The sequence below is a fragment of the Hyperoodon ampullatus genome (assembly GCF_949752795.1).
Source record: "Hyperoodon ampullatus genome assembly, chromosome: 9".
NCBI lineage: Eukaryota > Metazoa > Chordata > Mammalia > Artiodactyla > Ziphiidae > Hyperoodon > Hyperoodon ampullatus.
In genome coordinates, this window is record NC_136922.1 from 44,494,877 (window position 1) to 44,512,245 (window position 17,369).

A 17,369-nucleotide genomic window follows, 5' to 3' on the forward strand; every position below is an offset into this window, starting at 1 on the left:
TTTTTATGATCTTTGGGTAAAAATAATGTAGGCGAAAAAAGTAACACCAAGACTATTCACTTTGAAAAGCATCTATATCTTATTAAATCAACTGTCTCAAAATATGCTGTATTCCTTCAGATATCTATAAATCCTTATTAAGGAAATCAGAGTAGAATGAAATAAAAAATGACTTTCCTCAGTATCCAAATAATAAAAATATAGTAAGGTTTAACAAAGTGTTCTACTCCCGTTGCACACTTTGGCCATGATAAATGGCAACTGCCTCTCAGCAGGAAAAAGTGGATGCCATTTTTCTAACAGCAGCCTTGTTTGGCACAGAAGCGGCACTGGAGCACAGAGACTGAGTCTATGGGCTCATCTCTCTTAACACTGATCAAACCAAGTGAAACAATCAAAAAGATATTTGTTGCTTAATCAAAAAACCCTGAGATGCGGTAAGCCAAATGTTTTAGGTAGATTTGGAGAGACTAGTTAGGAAAAAAAAAAAATAGTAAAGAAAACCACTATGTACTTCTCCAACTTCACTCTCAATGCAGAGCATACACTCTTTTTTCCCACAGCAGGTTTCATAGTACTCAATTTAGTGGGGAAAAAAGCAAACCAAAATAGAGAACAGCAAAACAAACATATACTGGCAGTTCATACATACACATGATGTCAGTGTACTTATTGATTTGCTGCTTCTAATTTTTTTCTTTTCTTTTTGTTTGATCTTTTTAAATACCAATTTCCTCAAGGTAAAATAACCTTCAAACATTTTATTAACTTCTACACTATTACTCTGTAACTGACAAGATTAATGCCAATGCACTTGCACAAGCTTGAAAAGGAAAATTGTTCACACCTAAATGAAAGTACAAAGAAAAGGAGTGTTAAATGTAATATTTAATGTGAATGAACTCAGTTACATGAGTTAGTAAGTGGATATATGCCTGGCTTCCCACAGATAACACTATGGTATGGAACGACACATGACCATTTTGGTATCAGGTTAGAATATCACATTCCCAACTATGCTATCTAATGATCAAATGGGTTTTTTTTGTTTTTTTGTGGGTTTTTTTGCGGTACATGGGCCTCTCCCTGTTGTGGCCTCTCCCGTTGCGGAGCGCAGGCTCCGGACGTGCAGGCTCAGCGGCCATGGCTCACGGGCCCAGCCGCTCTGCGGCATGTGGGATCTTCCGGGACCGGGGCACGAACCTGTGTCACCTGCATCGTCAGGCGGACTCTCAACCACTGCGCCACCAGGGAAGCCCCTGATCAAATGTTTTTATAACTACTCCATTTGTACCTCAACTAAATGCTCTTCTACAGACCTCAGAAAAGACACTAGTTCTTAATTCAGGCTGTCTGGGTTCAATTCCTATTCCACTTACTATCTGTAAGATCACAGGTAAATTACTTAAGGTTTCTGTGCCTCAGATTCATTTGAGTAATATAGGAGTTATCATAGTTAAAAGTAACTTATTTTTTTTTTTTTTTTTGCGGTAGGCGGGCCTCTCACTGTTGTGGCCTCTCCCCTTGCGGAGCACAGGCTCCGGAGCACAGGCTCAGTGGCCATGGCTCACGGGCCCAGCCGCTCCGCGGCATGTGGGATCTTCCCAGACCGGGGCACGAATCCGTGTCCCCTGCATCGGCAGGCGGACTCTCAACCACTGCGCCACCAGGGAAGCCCTAACTTATTTTTTTAAAGAGGGAGTAGGGTGGAGGATTACTACAGTATCTGATATATGATCAATCCTCAGCAAATGTTAGGTATTATTATTATTAAACCATCATATATAAAAGTAAACTAATTCCCCACATCCACTTCTGACTTACCTACCTTTGAAAAATGTAATGAAGTAAAATACACAAAGGTCAAATAATAGGAAGAAATACAGAATAATAAAATGGTTGGATTTATCAGCAATATAGATTAAAAAGATGTTAAATTAATAGTAGTAATATACCAGGATTTACTCAAATATTCCAACACGTGAATCCCTTCCTTCTCCCTTTCACTCCCTTACTACCACCATGATGTTAACTTTAAACATAAAGATATAAAGTATAAAAGGAGAGAAAGTAATAACAGATGGTAAGAAAAGATATTCAATAAAAATGGAACTTCAATCTATAGTAGCTCTGATCATTTTTTGTTTTTGATGATTCTTGGACAATCCCACAGAGACAGACTTCAAAAAAACAGATTAAAGTGCTATATATACTTAATTATACTCCAAAGTCTGAATTTTTAAAAATAAAATTATTCTAACAGAATATCAATTCATATATCGCACAAGGTGGATTTCTGAAACAAGATGAAATCATTTTTACTAGCATGAAATAACCCCAAACTACTTTTCTAAAAACTGTGCTATCACTATAACCCAAGGGAACATAACAAACTTAACAGAAATAGAAAGTTTTAGAACAGATGATCATTTCAACAGTTTTACTGAGTGAGATATTACTTTGAAATGAGAACCTGAAGTTTAAGTTCTGTCATGAATCCCCTATGTCACAAGGGTAAAATTTTCTTGAGAATTCTGATAGAATACTATGACTACTGTGAAATGAACTATATTTTGATGAATAATGGCAGGAAAAACAAAAAACTAACAAAAGCAAAAATACTATTAGAAAGAATTTAAGGATGAAATATCCCAAAATGTAACATATGTACTAAAATAAAAGGTGTAAGTAGGAAGATACTAGGAACAACAATTAAAAACTTAACAAAGGGAGAGATAAATCAGTTATTTATTGTGAAAGGTACTTGGTTAGACAAATTATTATTAGGCAGTAATATACTTGAATTCCCATAATTAACAGAGTGCTAAGAAAAGAAACTTTAAAATGTTAATACAACTCAAACAAAAATGACCAATAAAAAATTAAGGTAGGGGCTTTCCTGGTGGCACAGTGGTAGACAGTCTGCCTGCCGATGCAGGGGACACGGGTTTGTGCCCTGGTCTGGGAAGATCCCATATGCCGCGGAGCGGCTGGGCCCGTGAGCCATGGCTGCTGAGCCTGCGCGTCTGGAAACCTGTGCTCCGCAACGGGAGAGGCCACAACAGTGAGAGGCCCGCGTACCGCAAAAAAAAAAAAAAAAAAAATTAAGGTAGGGACTTCCCTCATGGTGCAGTGGTTAAGAATCCACCTGCCAATGCAAGGGACACGGGTTTGAGCTCTGGTCCGGGAAGATCCCACATGCCGCGGAGCAACTAAGCCTGTGTGCCACAACTACTGAGCCTGCGCTCTGGAGCCTGCGAGCCACAACTACTGAGCCTGCGAGCCACAATTACTGAAGCCCACACGCCTAGAGCCTGTGCTCTGCAAAAAGAAAAGGCACTGCAGTGAGAAGCCTGTGCACTGCAACGAAGAGTAAACCCCGCTCACTGCAACTAGAGAAAGCCCGCGGGCAGCAATGAAGACCCAATGCACCCAAAACAAAAAATAAATAAATAAATAAATTTAATAAAATAAGGTAACAATAGAAACTCAGCCAAGATCAAGATCAAGAGACTGATCATTCTCTTCTACATCTTTCAATTCTTAAGTTCCTCGATCTGTTACCTGACCAACTGAATATGCTCATCACAAGTTTTCTGAACTGCTGTACAGACTGACGGAGCAAAGGCAGAGAAGAATGAAAAGAGTAAGAGTAATAATCATAAATGTTATCCAGAGGGTTACTTTCAGACTTTAGTCTGCATAAGACTAACACCTAAGATATCTGCTTAGGTCAACCCCCTAATTCTAATTCATTAGCTCTAGGATGAATCCAAAGTCTACATTTCAACAAACACCCCAGGTGATCCTGATGCAAGGAATCTGTGGCCTCTAGAATACCATTTCCAAAGATGGTACCTCATGGTGATCTATGCCACAATAAAATATTGTCTTGAAAAAAAGTGCTCTTTGATAAAATAAGTTAGGAAAAAGGATAAATAAGGAAAAGTAATCATTTTTCTAAACATTAGTATTTCTCAAAGCTTCAATATGCATTTGAATTCCCCCCAAAGAAAAAATAACCATACTATATTTCCTAAAATTACTGCATATATAATCCTTTCTCATCTTTTACCTACCAACATCTACAAGAAGACTAAAACTTTAACACAAAAAAACAAGAGACAAAGAATAAGATGAGAGGAATTGCACTAAATTAGAAAATTTAACAGCTTCCTTGTAATTCTAGGCTGGAAAAGCAGACAGGTAAATTAGAAAAAAAAAAAAAAAACCAGAATCCTCATTTATCTTAAGTAATACTAAACTATGGGCACATAAATATCACTATAATATGTACAAAATTCCCCTCTATATGATAACTCCAAAGTTAAAAATGATAATACTGTTCCTAAGGATTTCTTTAAACAATAAAGAAACTAGAAAAAAATGCTTCATAAGAGGATAATTTTGTAGACATAGACATAAGAAGTTTTTCTCTAAGATTTTAAGAATAGCTTCAGATAGTAGCAACAAACAGTTATAGAAAATATTTTAGAAATAGAAACAAACAGGCTTACTTAAAGAAGGAAAATTCTCTCTAGTTCATCTGTAAACAAAATATATTTGTGAAGTCTAAAAAATGTTTTAAACTAGTGGAAACTATAGATAAAACTATTTCAAGTTGATCAATTTAGAGCACTCAAAATTAACTACTTCAATTATCTAAAAGATAAAAATTCCCAGATTTGCCTCTTTGATTTCAAATGAGTCCGTAACACAAAACTGAATGAAATAATCTAAGTGATTTCTCTTAAACAAAATCTTTTAAGTGATTATATTGTAATATAGACGGTTACTACAGATTAAAAAAAACTTTTGAGAAAACTGTTAGTTTAAGGAAAAAAAAATTAAGACTCTCTAAAACCAAACAGATAAAACAAATGAATGATGATAACTAACCCTAAAAACATATTTACATCTCCCTCAGGGGAAGGCAGATTTTTTAATTGTGCCTGCCTTGGCTCAAGGTAAGAAGGTGAAAAATGTCTCCCCTTAGAATTCATAACTGCAAGCCACCCCTCATGGGTTTGGAGTAGAAATTAACACTACTCATGTAATGGAAGAGACACACATGCTAAACTTTTATTTAAAATGGTCTTAGGTTGGTAGAGCTCCCAGGCACCTGGTAATAACTCTGACCTCAAAGAATTTTCAATGAGAAATAGGCTAACAACCTGATGGAAAAGCTGAATAAGACTTGCACATACATATCCTAGAAGAGGAAATACAACCGACCAAAAATATACAAATACATGCTCTAAGTCATCTAAGTGTTGAGGGAAATGCAAAATAAAATGTCCATGTACTATTTTACATGTATCACACTGGAAAGCATTAAAACATTGGACAAAACATGTTTGGGAGCAAAACTTATACCACTTATTCATTACTGGTGTAAGTGTAAAGTGGTTTGGAAAATATTGGAATTACCTAGCAAAACTGAAGATGCAGATATCCTATAACTAAGCAAATCCATGCCTTGCTATATACCCTAACTCCCTGTTACCATGCTGCAGGAGACATTCAGAAAGATATTTAAAAATGAGTTGTTTATAAAAGTAAAAAGATGGAGACAACAAAACTGCCAAACTATAGAACAAACGATAAATTAATAATGATCTATTGTTTCAATAAAAAACTACATATTAGTGAAAATAAATGAACTACAGTTACACAGATCAGCATGTGTGAATCAAATCAAGATAATGTTGGTCAAAGTATCAAATAACAGGAAAAAAAGTCTGACTCCATTTATACAAAGTTCAAACTCTGAAAAACTATGCATTATTTATGAATACATATATACATACATATCAATATGTATAAAAAAGGAGTGAATGAGAAATACAAAGTTGAGGAATGTGGTGACCTCTGGGCTAGATGGATGGTGAAGTGAGTACTGAGGGATTCAAAGGTGACTTCAAAGGCCTTGGTAATATTCTATTTTTGAAGTGGGTTTGAGAACACAATGGGCCTTCATTATTATTATGCTTTATGTTGAATATAAAAACTGTACATTCTCATGTATGATTGGTATATTTCATAATATGAAATAAACTTTTAAGAATAACCAATAGCAATATACATGTTACTTTCATTGGCTACTGAGTATATGTTTACCCTTTGTCTTTCTCACCCCTTAAATTTTGACCTCAGAATTTTGTAATGGCTATGATAACTAGGGAATAAATTACCGTGTTTCTTATTGGAATCTTCTTGGGCTCTGGAGGCATATCCTGTGGAACAAATTTCACTGGTTCCTTAATCTGCCTCCTTGATCGTTTGGTCCCATCTGGTAAGGTTTCCATGGCCATGTCCGCTTCCATGTCACTGCTCCCTGCCTGGTCACATTCTGAACACTGCCTACATAAAGAAAAAAATATAAGTTCATACATTTATTTTTACCTTCCAGCATTAGCTATGTTTTCTATAAATACAAAATTCAGATATATGTTTAGAATATATGAAAATATACACAGGAACATGTGACCATAGGGTATACAATGACTATACATACAGAAAAGCACATACATTCTTGTAAGAGAAACAACAATAAGTATAATGCATCAAGCAATTCCATGTATCCCATAAGTATAATAAAAACACATGTAATACTGCTACATGTTTAAGTGAACCAACAAAAGAGGCTCAGTACTGATTAAAAAGACAGTTTCCATTAGGAAATCATGATTTTTCCTTAAGTGACATACACTGTGACACCAGAAAATCAAAGTATTCATTGACCCTGACTCTACGTCTTGTCACAGCTATAATATCCTTGAATCTTAATTAATGGCAAGCTGTGCTGAATATACCAACTAAGGAAGTTCTGTAAAACAGACTCTAAGAAGTGCTGAACAAAAATAAATGGATCATTTTGGTTGGTGGCCTATACTAAGTATAAAAGAAAAAATATAAATTTATTTATGAAAAGAATGTATTAAAGTAGCATTTTTAGGGCTTCCCTGGTGGCACAGTGGTTAAGAATCTGCCTGTCAATGCAGGGGACACGGGTTCGTGCCCTGGTCCGGGAAGATGCCACATGCCACAGAGCAGCTAGGCCTGTGAGCTACAACTATGGAGCCTGCAAGCCACAGCTACCGAGCCCATGTGCCACGACTACCAAAGCCCGCACACCTCAAGCCCGTGCTCCACAACAAGAGAAGCCACCGCAATGAGAAGCCCGCACACCACAACTAAGAGCAGCCCCTGCTCGCCGCAACTAGAGAAAGCCCGTGCAGCAACGAAGACCCAACACAGCCAAAAATAAATAAATAAGTTAATTAATTAATTAACTTTAAAAAGTAGCGTTTTTAAAAATATGGTGGGGGGGAAGATGGCAGGATAGAAAGCGATAGAAATCTGAATCTCAACCTAGACAACAATTACATTAGCAGAATCTGTCTGACTTATCTATTTTGGAACTCTGGAGTCTACTAAAGGCTTGCAACTTCCAGGGAAAGGCTGGCACAGGTAAATTACAGTTAATTTTGGTCAATTTCAGCTCTTAGTACAGTAGCAGCTACCTATCCCCCATCCTAAGCCACATGGCAGGCAGCTGTGCACATGTTCCTGCGGCAGCATGTCACAGCTTTCAGGAGCCAGGTTGGACAAAATGAACCCTGTCCTCCAAACACTGGGGATATGTGCTCTGATCACTAATTGCTGCTTCTCATCACGTGATGGCAGACAAAAAGGTGGGTGACCCCTCCTATTATTCCAAACCCCACCCGTTGGTCCAAAGTGACTTCCAGGACTTAGCAGACTGGTACCCTTTACCCCCCCACCTTCATTTTTCTTTTTCCCCTTTTGGGAACCAGACATTAAAGACTAGGACCTTCCAAAGAAAATGCATATATGGGAAAAAATTTTAAATGACCACACTTGCCCAGGGAAAGGCTCAGAAAAGACATGAGAAAACCGTAAGTTTACACTTCAGGCTGTTACCCAGAACAAAGACAGCCCGCTACAATAAAAAGAAACAAGCAAAAAAATAAATAACAAAACACAGCAAGCCCTGCGGATGGAGGAGAACCTCATTTCCAGGAAAATGGACATCTCATTTCCATTATTTCCATTGTTTCCCCTCTGTTTCTCATTTTGTAACTATAATCTTTGTCAGTACATTCTCCAACTTCTCATGCTCATTCTCACCCCCACCAAAAGTAATACATTTAGGTGACAAAGAAACTTGCTTTAGAGCACTCAGATAATAGAAATGTTATGCTCTGAAAACCACAAAACACTGAACTCAGAAAAATCTAAACAAAATGTAACTGCCAAAGCAGAACTTTATCTATTCCTATTTCAAGACAACTGCCACATGATACTTGCAGTACAAAAAGCCAACACAGATGAAAACACTACCTGCAACTCTTTCAGCAATCTTTTAAACTCTATAGTCCTCATCTTTTTTTTTTTTTTTGGTTTTTTTGACATGGACCATTTCTAAAGTCTTTATTGAATTTGTTACAATATTGTTTCTGGGGGGGGTTTGTTTTTTGTTTTTTTGACATGGACCATTTCTAAAGTCTTTATTGAATTTGTTACAATATTGTTTCTGGGGGGGGTTTGTTTTTTGTTTTTTTGACATGGACCATTTCTAAAGTCTTTATTGAATTTGTTACAATATTGTTTCTGTTTTTTGTTTTGGTTTTTTGGCCACAAGGTATATAGGATCTTAGCTCCCTGACCAGGGATCGAACCCGCCCCTGCATTGGAAGGTGAAGTCTTAACCACTAGACTGCCAGGGAAGTCCCTATAGTCCTAATCTTATAAATAGCCTTTAAGATATGAAAAAGCATCTCTGCTACATTAACCGGTACACAAGATGCTAAGAAATAATAACTGAGGATAAAGCCATGGCCTGTCCAATTCCATGGAATTACATATATTTGGGGTAAAGTCATAATTATCTTTCATAATATCAAAACACATACCTGGCTTCTTTTAGTAATCCACTAAAAAATAAATTAATTAAAAAAATAGAAAAAAAAAACAATCCACTAAGCTGCTATTATCTATGAATTAAGCTAAACTCACCTTAATCCTGTATATTTTTACTTAATATATTCTATTAGGGAAGAGAATCTATAAAATCTATAATTCCTATGCATAGTACTAAAGATAACCTTAAGTAATCAAAAAATTCCATTAATTAAAAATGGATTTTTAAAGTATAAATAATGAAAATTCAGGTAAGGAATTTATGCCAAAGCACTACCTTCATACTGAAATACTAAGAGATTTTCCTCAATTTGCTGTACCTTCTTGATCCCCAGCACCCTACACTACAACTTATGTTCAGAATAATTACGTAAGGAGGTTTTTAAAATCTTAATTACTAAAGAAAAATAATTTTTATTGTATAATGCTAAAACAAGGAAGAATACTAATTTAATCTATAGAAAATTTAATTTGCATAAGGCAAAGACTTTATGAATTTTTAAACATAATAAATCCAGTAACACTGTATTTCCCAAATATTATAAATAATTTATGATTTACTTTTTTTCCTTTATAAATTACCTCTTCCGGTCTTCAAAGATTTCACACCATAGTTTTTTTTTTTCTTATTTCTAAGCCTTTTCCCATGCTTTCCCCACTTTTTAGAGGGAAATCTTCAAAGGTGCCTATAGAAAACTACATCAGGGAAATACAAATCAAAACTACAATGAGATATCACCTCAAACCTGTTAGAATGACTGTCATAAAAAAGACAAGGGATAACAAGTGCTGCTGAGGATATGGAAAAAAGGGAAACCTCATGCACTGTTGGGAATGTAAACTGGTACAGCCACTCTGAAAAGCAGTGTGGAGATTCCTCAAAAAATTAAAAATGGAACTATCGTATGAGCAATTCCACTTCTGGGTATTTATCCAAAGCAAATGAAATCACTATCTTGAAAAGATATCTGCACTCCCATGTTCACTGCATCATTATTTACATTAGCCAAGGCATGGAAACAACCTGTGTCCATCAACAGATAAACGGATAAAGAAAATGTGGTCTATATATACAATAGAGTATTATTCAGCCATAATAAAGAAGAAAATCCTGGCATTTGCAACAACATGGATGGACCTTGAGGACATTATGTTAAATGAAATAAGTCAAAGGCAAATACTGTATAATCTCACTTATATGTGAAATATTAAAAACAAAAACAAACTCACAGAGAATGGACAGGTGGTTGCCAGAGGCAAGTGGAGGGGGTGGGCAAAATGGGTAAAGGTGGGCAAAAGGGACAGACTTCCAGTTACAAAATAAATAAGTCCTGAGATGTAATGTACAGCACGGTGACTACAGTTAATAATACTACACTGTATGTTTGAAAGTTGCTAAGAAAGTAGATCTTAAAAGTTCTCATCACAAGAAAAAAAAATTTGGTGATGGATGTCAACTAAACTTATTGTGGTAATTACTTCACAATATATCTATATCAAATCATTATGCTGTACACCTAAAACTAATAAAATGTTAAATGTCAATTATATCTCAATTTAAAAAAAAGAGTTAATGGGAGAAAGGGAAGACAAATTATGAAGACAAACATGGGAAAAAACTACTTGCAAAATCCTTCATAGAAAGGTTTGTGCTACATATTTTCTTTTTGTCTTAAAAGAATAAATAAAAGTATATCCAGAGAATAAAAGGATAAAAGAAAAAACGATTTTATGAATTTTTAAACGTAATAAATCTAGTAACGCTCTATTTCCCAAATATTATAAATACTTTATGATTTATTTTTTTCCTTTACAAATTACCTCTTTCAGTCTTCAAAGATTTCACACCACAGTTTTTTTCATGGATGGACCTTGAGGACATTATGCTGAGTAATATTTTTTAAGTAATATTACTCAATTCTGTCAAGTAATACTCTTCATAATATTCTTTCAATAATTAGAAAACGCAAGACAAATTCTGATCAGATGGGTGGTGGAAACATAAGATTAGTACCCCAAAATTAAAATAAGTATTTACTATTTGAACTACTCTAACGAATCAAACCCTTACTATTTATTTATACCTTACCAGGCTTGTCTTAGAAAGAATGTAAGGTAGTGCTCAAAATTATATATTTAAAAAAACAAAACAAGATAACATAAACTAAAAGTGAAACAAAATACATCTCAAACACTGGGAGTAAGTACAAACAAAACAGAGCCTAGATTACACCTTTACTAGTCCCTCTACCCCCTGCCAAATGCCTCACCCACCTAATATTCTTCTTCATCTGATTTGCCCACCTCTAATCTAACCTAAGAAGTCCTTGGGTCTTCCCCTCTCCTCCTCCTGGTCAGCTCAGCATTACTGGAGAAAAATCAATTAATCACACTTACTAAACAAATTCACTGAACATTCTTGCTATATAGCTTCAGCAAGTCAGTTATCTCTGATTTTTTTTTTCCCACAGTACCTGGTGCAAACTATTTCCTCTCTTCTCAAGCCCCTATTATCATCCCAGGTCCTTTCCCTCTCAACAGACTACTTCTATTTCACTGAAAAGTCTATCTAACATGCACTCACTCAAGTTCCCTATTCTCCACCAATAAATTACTTCTGTAGCTTTAACCATCTCTTCTTTCCTGTCACATGTCTTAACTCAGTCCAGCATAGCGCTGTGAACTATTGTGGAATGGACCAAACAGAAAGCATCCAGATCTAGAACTAGTGTCTTCAGGAAAGCAGTGCTGATATTGGAAGAAAGACCTAGATAGAATAGTCCAGCTTAGACTGGACTATTTGCTTAGAATAGTTGACTGGACTATTGACTGGATTAGTTGCTTAGAATAGTCTATCAAGAAGAATATGGTATTTGAGAAGTAAAGCAACATACTGCATAGTAATTCTAGCTGGCAGCAAACATAAGGGGGATATAGCAGTAAGGGTGTTAACACAGGCTTGTATAGCATAAAGACAGCAAGAGCAGAAACTGGTGACATCAGAAATGTATACCAGTGGGCTCTGTAGAAATTTAAGCCCCAAACTAGGGTTTAGTCATGAAATAAGGATCCAGTAACAGGACCTCTTTCCCTAAGTAAAAGACTGAAAACTAAGGTAGAGATTAAAGCAGAAATTAGGCAACGGTGTGATGGTAAATATGGGCAAAAATCCTAATTTGTAGCTTTTGCCAATTTCTGTGGTAGGAATACTCCTACCTGTGGTCAATTTCAAGCTATCATGCACAGAATGGGGAAAAGATGTAGTAGCACACCATTACACAGTTTTTCTAACATATATATACAATAGATTTAAATAAACTAAAAAGCATAGTTAATGGTAAAGTATGTAGGAGGTGAAGTGTTTTTTTAGTATTTATTATTTTTAATATAATTTCAAAAATAAACTGGAAATGTTAAAAAGCAAAAAGTAAAAACTGCCTCCCACATTTGAGAGCACTGAAGAAAAAATATTCTCCAAAAATTATTCCAAAAGTAATACATCCAATTAATTGCTAAGCAAAGCTAAGTTGATTTTAGAGGCCAAAGGAAATTTGATCACTAGAAGCTACAAGATAGTGAAGACTTCACTTTGCTGCAATATTAGCTTCTACTTTTACTTTAAGACATTGCAACTAATGCATAGAACCCTAAGTAATTTAGGTTCTCTGGGGGGAGCTTTCACTAAAACATCCTAGGCTATGCACTTTCATCTAATATTGTTCCAGAAACTCTTACACACTGGAAAACAAAGCTCTGCAAGCACAGTGGGATTAGACAAATTAATAACCTCATTTAAGAAGAGAAATGCATATCTACACTTCCAAGATCATGACAAAGCTTCCTGGCCCTGGAGACTACCAAACTGGCTTTCAATTTAGAAACCCACATAGGATGTTTATTAACACTGCTGGCATTCTAATAAGTGACAGCAAGTTTCCCTTAAATTCTGGTTTCAAAAGCACACACATATCAAAAGTAATACATTCCACTATATTTGAAAAAGAGTTGATCAGTATGACTGGCTCAAGACAAACTGATAAAAGAACACTATGAAAAATCAATCATGTGAAAATGGTGAAAGAATGTGTGAGCTTCTTAATAAAATGAACAGAGGTAGGTTTATGAAATAAAACAATGAGGTCAGAAAACTTGCTTTAATGTGTTTGAAGAATACACACCTTTTTGTACAGATTACCATTTAAAACTCTGGGGTCCAGTCTTTTCTAAAACTAGAATTTGTATAAAGTTTGTATAAAAAGAATAGTCATGTTCATTCCAAAGCTTTCTGTGGCCTATATTCTTCCTGTATGGAATCAATCTATTAGAATTTGCACATCTGTCTCTTCCTTGGACTAAAATTAAGAATAAAACTTATAAATATCATAAGCTTTTATCAAACATCTGTAGTGATTCAACATGCCTAAGTTAATGAAAAAAATAATTCAGAAACATATGTCAAATGTTTCTAGATTTGCAAAGAATGGCTGAACTTAAATATACAACTAGCACAAGTGACATGTACCAGAAGTAAAGCCTTCGGTGACACTAATTTAGAAATAAAATACTAAATTACAAATAAAAGCATGAATATGGAGGCAAATTCTTGATAAATTCATTCAATTTCAAAACAAAATTAAAGCATCTAAAAAAATTTATAATAAAGAGAATTATAAGCAGAATTCATCCTTTAAGAAACCATTGCTAAGATACCAAAATAGCCTCAATTCATTTATCAAAAAACTGCTACATCTTTATTCATATAATGCTATAATAAATATTTATGTCTGAAATGTTCTCACCACAAAAAAATGGTAACTATGTGAGGTGATGACTATGCTAATTAGCTTGATTGTGGTGATTATTTCATAAGGTATACATATATATATCAAATCATTAAGTTGTAAACCTTAAAACTACACAATTTTTTTAACATCTTTATTGGAATATAATTGCTTTACAATGGTATGTTAGTTTCTGCTTTATAACAAAGTGAATCAGTTATATATATACATATGTTCCCATATCTCTTCCCTCTTGCGTCTCCCTCCCTGCCACCCTTCCCATCCCACCCCTCTAGGTGGTCACAAGGCACCAAGCTGATCTCCCTGTGCTATGCGGCTCCTTCCCACTAGCTATCTATTTTACGTTTGGTAGTGTATATATGTCCATGCCACTCTCTCACTTTGTCCCAGCTTACCCCTCCCCCTCCCCATATCCTCAAGTCTATTCTCTAGTAGGTCTGCATCTATATTCCCATCTTGTCCCTAGGTTCTTCATGACCATTTTTTTTTTAGATTCCACATATATGTGTTAGCATACAGTATTTGTTTTTCTCTTTCTGACTTACTTCACTCTGTATCACAGACTCTAGGTCCATCCACCTCACTACAAATAACTCAATTTCGTTTCTTTTTATGGCTGAGTAATCTCCCATTGTATATATGTGCCACATCTTCTTTATCCATTCATCTGTTGATGGACACTTAGGTTGCTTCCATGTCCTGGCTATTGTAAAAAGAGCTGCAATGAACATTGTGGTGCATGACTCTTTTTGAATTATGGTTTTCTCAGGATATATACCCAGTAGTGGGATTGCTGGGTCATATGGTAGTTCTATTTTTAGTTTTCTAAGGAACCTCCATACTGTTCTCCATAGTGGCTGTACCAATTCACATTCCCACCAACAGGGCAAGAGGGTCCCCTTTTCTCCACACCCTCTCCAGCATTTATTGTTTCTAGATTTTTTGATGATGGCCATTCTGACCGGTGTGAGATGATATCTCATTGTAGCTTTCATTTGCATTTCTCTAATGATTAATGATGTTGAGCATTCTTTTTTTTTTTTTTTTTTTTTTTTGCGTTACACAGGCCTCTCACTGTTGTGGCCTCTCCCGTTGCGGAGCACAGGCTCCGGACGCGCAGGGTCAGCGGCCATGGCTCACGGGCCCAGCCGCTCCGCGGCATGTGGGATCTTCCCGGACCGGGGGACGAACCCGTGTCCCCTGCATCGGCAGGCGGACTCTCAACCACTGCGCCACCAGGGAAGCCCGTTGAGCATTCTTTCATGTGTTTGTTGGCAATCTCTATATCTTCTTTGGAGAAATGTCTGTTTAGGTCTTCTGCCCATTTTTTGATTGGGTTCTTTGTTTTTTTGATATTGAGCTGCATGAGCTGCTTGTATATTTTGGAGATTAATCCTTTGTCAATTGATTCATTTGCAAATGTTTTCTCCATTCTGAGGGTTGTCTTTTGGTCTTGTTTATGGTCTCCTTTGCTGTGCAAAAGCTTTTAAGTTTCATTAGGTCCCATTTGTTTATTTTTAAAACTACACAATTTTTAACTGTCAATTATATTTCAATAAAATTGGAAAAAATTATAAAAATATCAATTAAAAACTTACTGAAAACTTTATATGAAGCAATATGATATAACACTTACACTGTTGAAACTAAGAGCAAAGCAGTTCTGACATCTAAATCCTCTCCATTTTACTTACCAATAACTGTTTTTGGTCTTTCTTGGCATCCTTGTAAGAGGAGGGTCCAGACATCCAAGATGGTAATGGAGTTTACAGGTATCACACAATAAAAGAAGATGCTGATCATGGTTCTTCTTACAAATTCCACAACTTTGAATAAAGGCAGCAAATAAAGGATTAGAATAATAATCATCATAGTGAACAGTTAACTTATAGCGTATTTTTAAAATTTCAAAATTTCACCATATTAACTTTTCTTTTATTGAAATCAAATATTTTTTCATAACATGTCTTTTTATAATGTCAATAACTATTAGTTCTATATACTTTTGAGAATGTAGAAAAATAGCCTGGATCTAGTATAAATTTAAATATTGCTGGTGTCATACTTTTCAGAAGGTCATATGTTAGATACTTATGTTAACGTTGTCTTTATCTTAATTTTAATTATCACTTTAAAACCCATTTAACATTAGACCAATTTTTTTCTAGAAACAAATTATTAAACAAAAAAATCTTTCAATTTTCTACGTCTCTAAAACTACAAAAGAAGTTACTTTACAAACAAAATTCTGTTTATTTTCTACCATTAATTATAAATCTTTCAAAGAAACTTCAACATGTAAATAAGCTACATATATAAGTCTCTTTACAGAATCAGACTTTGAGTCTTAAAAATATATCAATTGATTATTTATTATAAAGAATGGGAAGTTTTACTATTGTTGTTACTGTTATGTTACATTATGTTATGTTATTTGTTTACTATATGGACCATTTTTAAAGTCTTTATTGAATTTGTTACAATATTGCTTCCAGTTTTTTTTGTTTGTTTGTTTTGTTTTTATGTTTTGGTTTTTTGGCCACGAGATATGTGGGATCTTAGCTCCCCAACAAGGGATCGAACCCACACCCTCTGTGCTGGAAGGCGAAGTCTTAACCACTGGACCACCAGGAAAGTCCCTGTTACTGTTATTTTACATTTTTGTTTGTTCTTAAGAAATCCAACTTTTCTTGTGCAGAAGGACAAGTTAACTACTCCTGACAGCACAAACATCATGACCTAAAAATCTAGGGTATATTTATATTAAGAATGTGAAGGTTGAGGAAAAAGTTTTTGAGAACCTAAAAGAGCCATATATATACAGAAACAGCAATGATGTTTGAATTTTTAAATAATCCTAGAAAAAAAGATTACATACACACATATACAACAATGACAACAACGACCCGTACTGGGTCTCAAAGTTGCTCAGAGTAAAAATGGACAATTACTTAAAGTATATTCTGAAATAAAAATGAACTGTAGTGATAAAAAGTCAGGAGCATAAGTGATATGCCTGATGGTTCCAAATGAAGCAATTTTATTTGGAAAAGCTAGACTGAGAATGTGCTAGTCTTCATAAAGTACACTAAAACACTGGTGGGCTTCCACAGTTCAAGGAAGTTATCTGCTATTACCTATGGAAAGAGCCTCCAACCAAGAAGAGAAAATAATTATAGAGATTGATATTGTTGCTATTGCTGCTATTTCTGAGAAAGGAAGAGGTTGTGGGGAGAATATTTATAAATTTACATAAGCATATATACTTGTGTATGTAAATAGATAGATTTGTGTATGTACACACACACACAAACATATACTAGCATCTTCTAGACTTTTCTCAATATCATCAGTTACATGGAAAAAATAGTGAGATCCAAACCTACTGAAGTATGGAAAGAAGTCTTAATAACTATGTAAAATTGCTATAATGGTGAATACTGTAAAATACTGAGCCAAGAACAAAAATATTTGGGAGAATGAAATTATTATAACTGAGCCAAGAGAGAAAAAAATGTAGACAGATTCAAATCTAAAACTTATCTTCATTATCCACCACTGTGCAAAGGCAGTAGTTCAAGCTATATTATAATACCCATCACTACCTAAAAACACATGTAA

At 35.1% G+C, this 17,369-nt stretch overlaps 1 protein-coding gene across 1 annotated transcript in view; it reads right to left on the reverse strand.

Moving 5' to 3' along the window:
• PHF14 (PHD finger protein 14) overlaps positions 1 to 17,369 on the reverse strand; it is a 210,855-nt gene that overhangs the window by 132,935 nt on the left and 60,551 nt on the right. Inside the window, exons 13-14 of the mRNA XM_079711347.1 lie at positions 15,443 to 15,574; positions 6,195 to 6,363 (exon numbers count right to left, since the gene is read on the reverse strand). Of these exons, the coding sequence (XP_079567473.1) occupies positions 6,195 to 6,363; positions 15,443 to 15,574 (301 nt within the window). The remainder of the gene's footprint in view (positions 1 to 6,194; positions 6,364 to 15,442; positions 15,575 to 17,369) is intronic.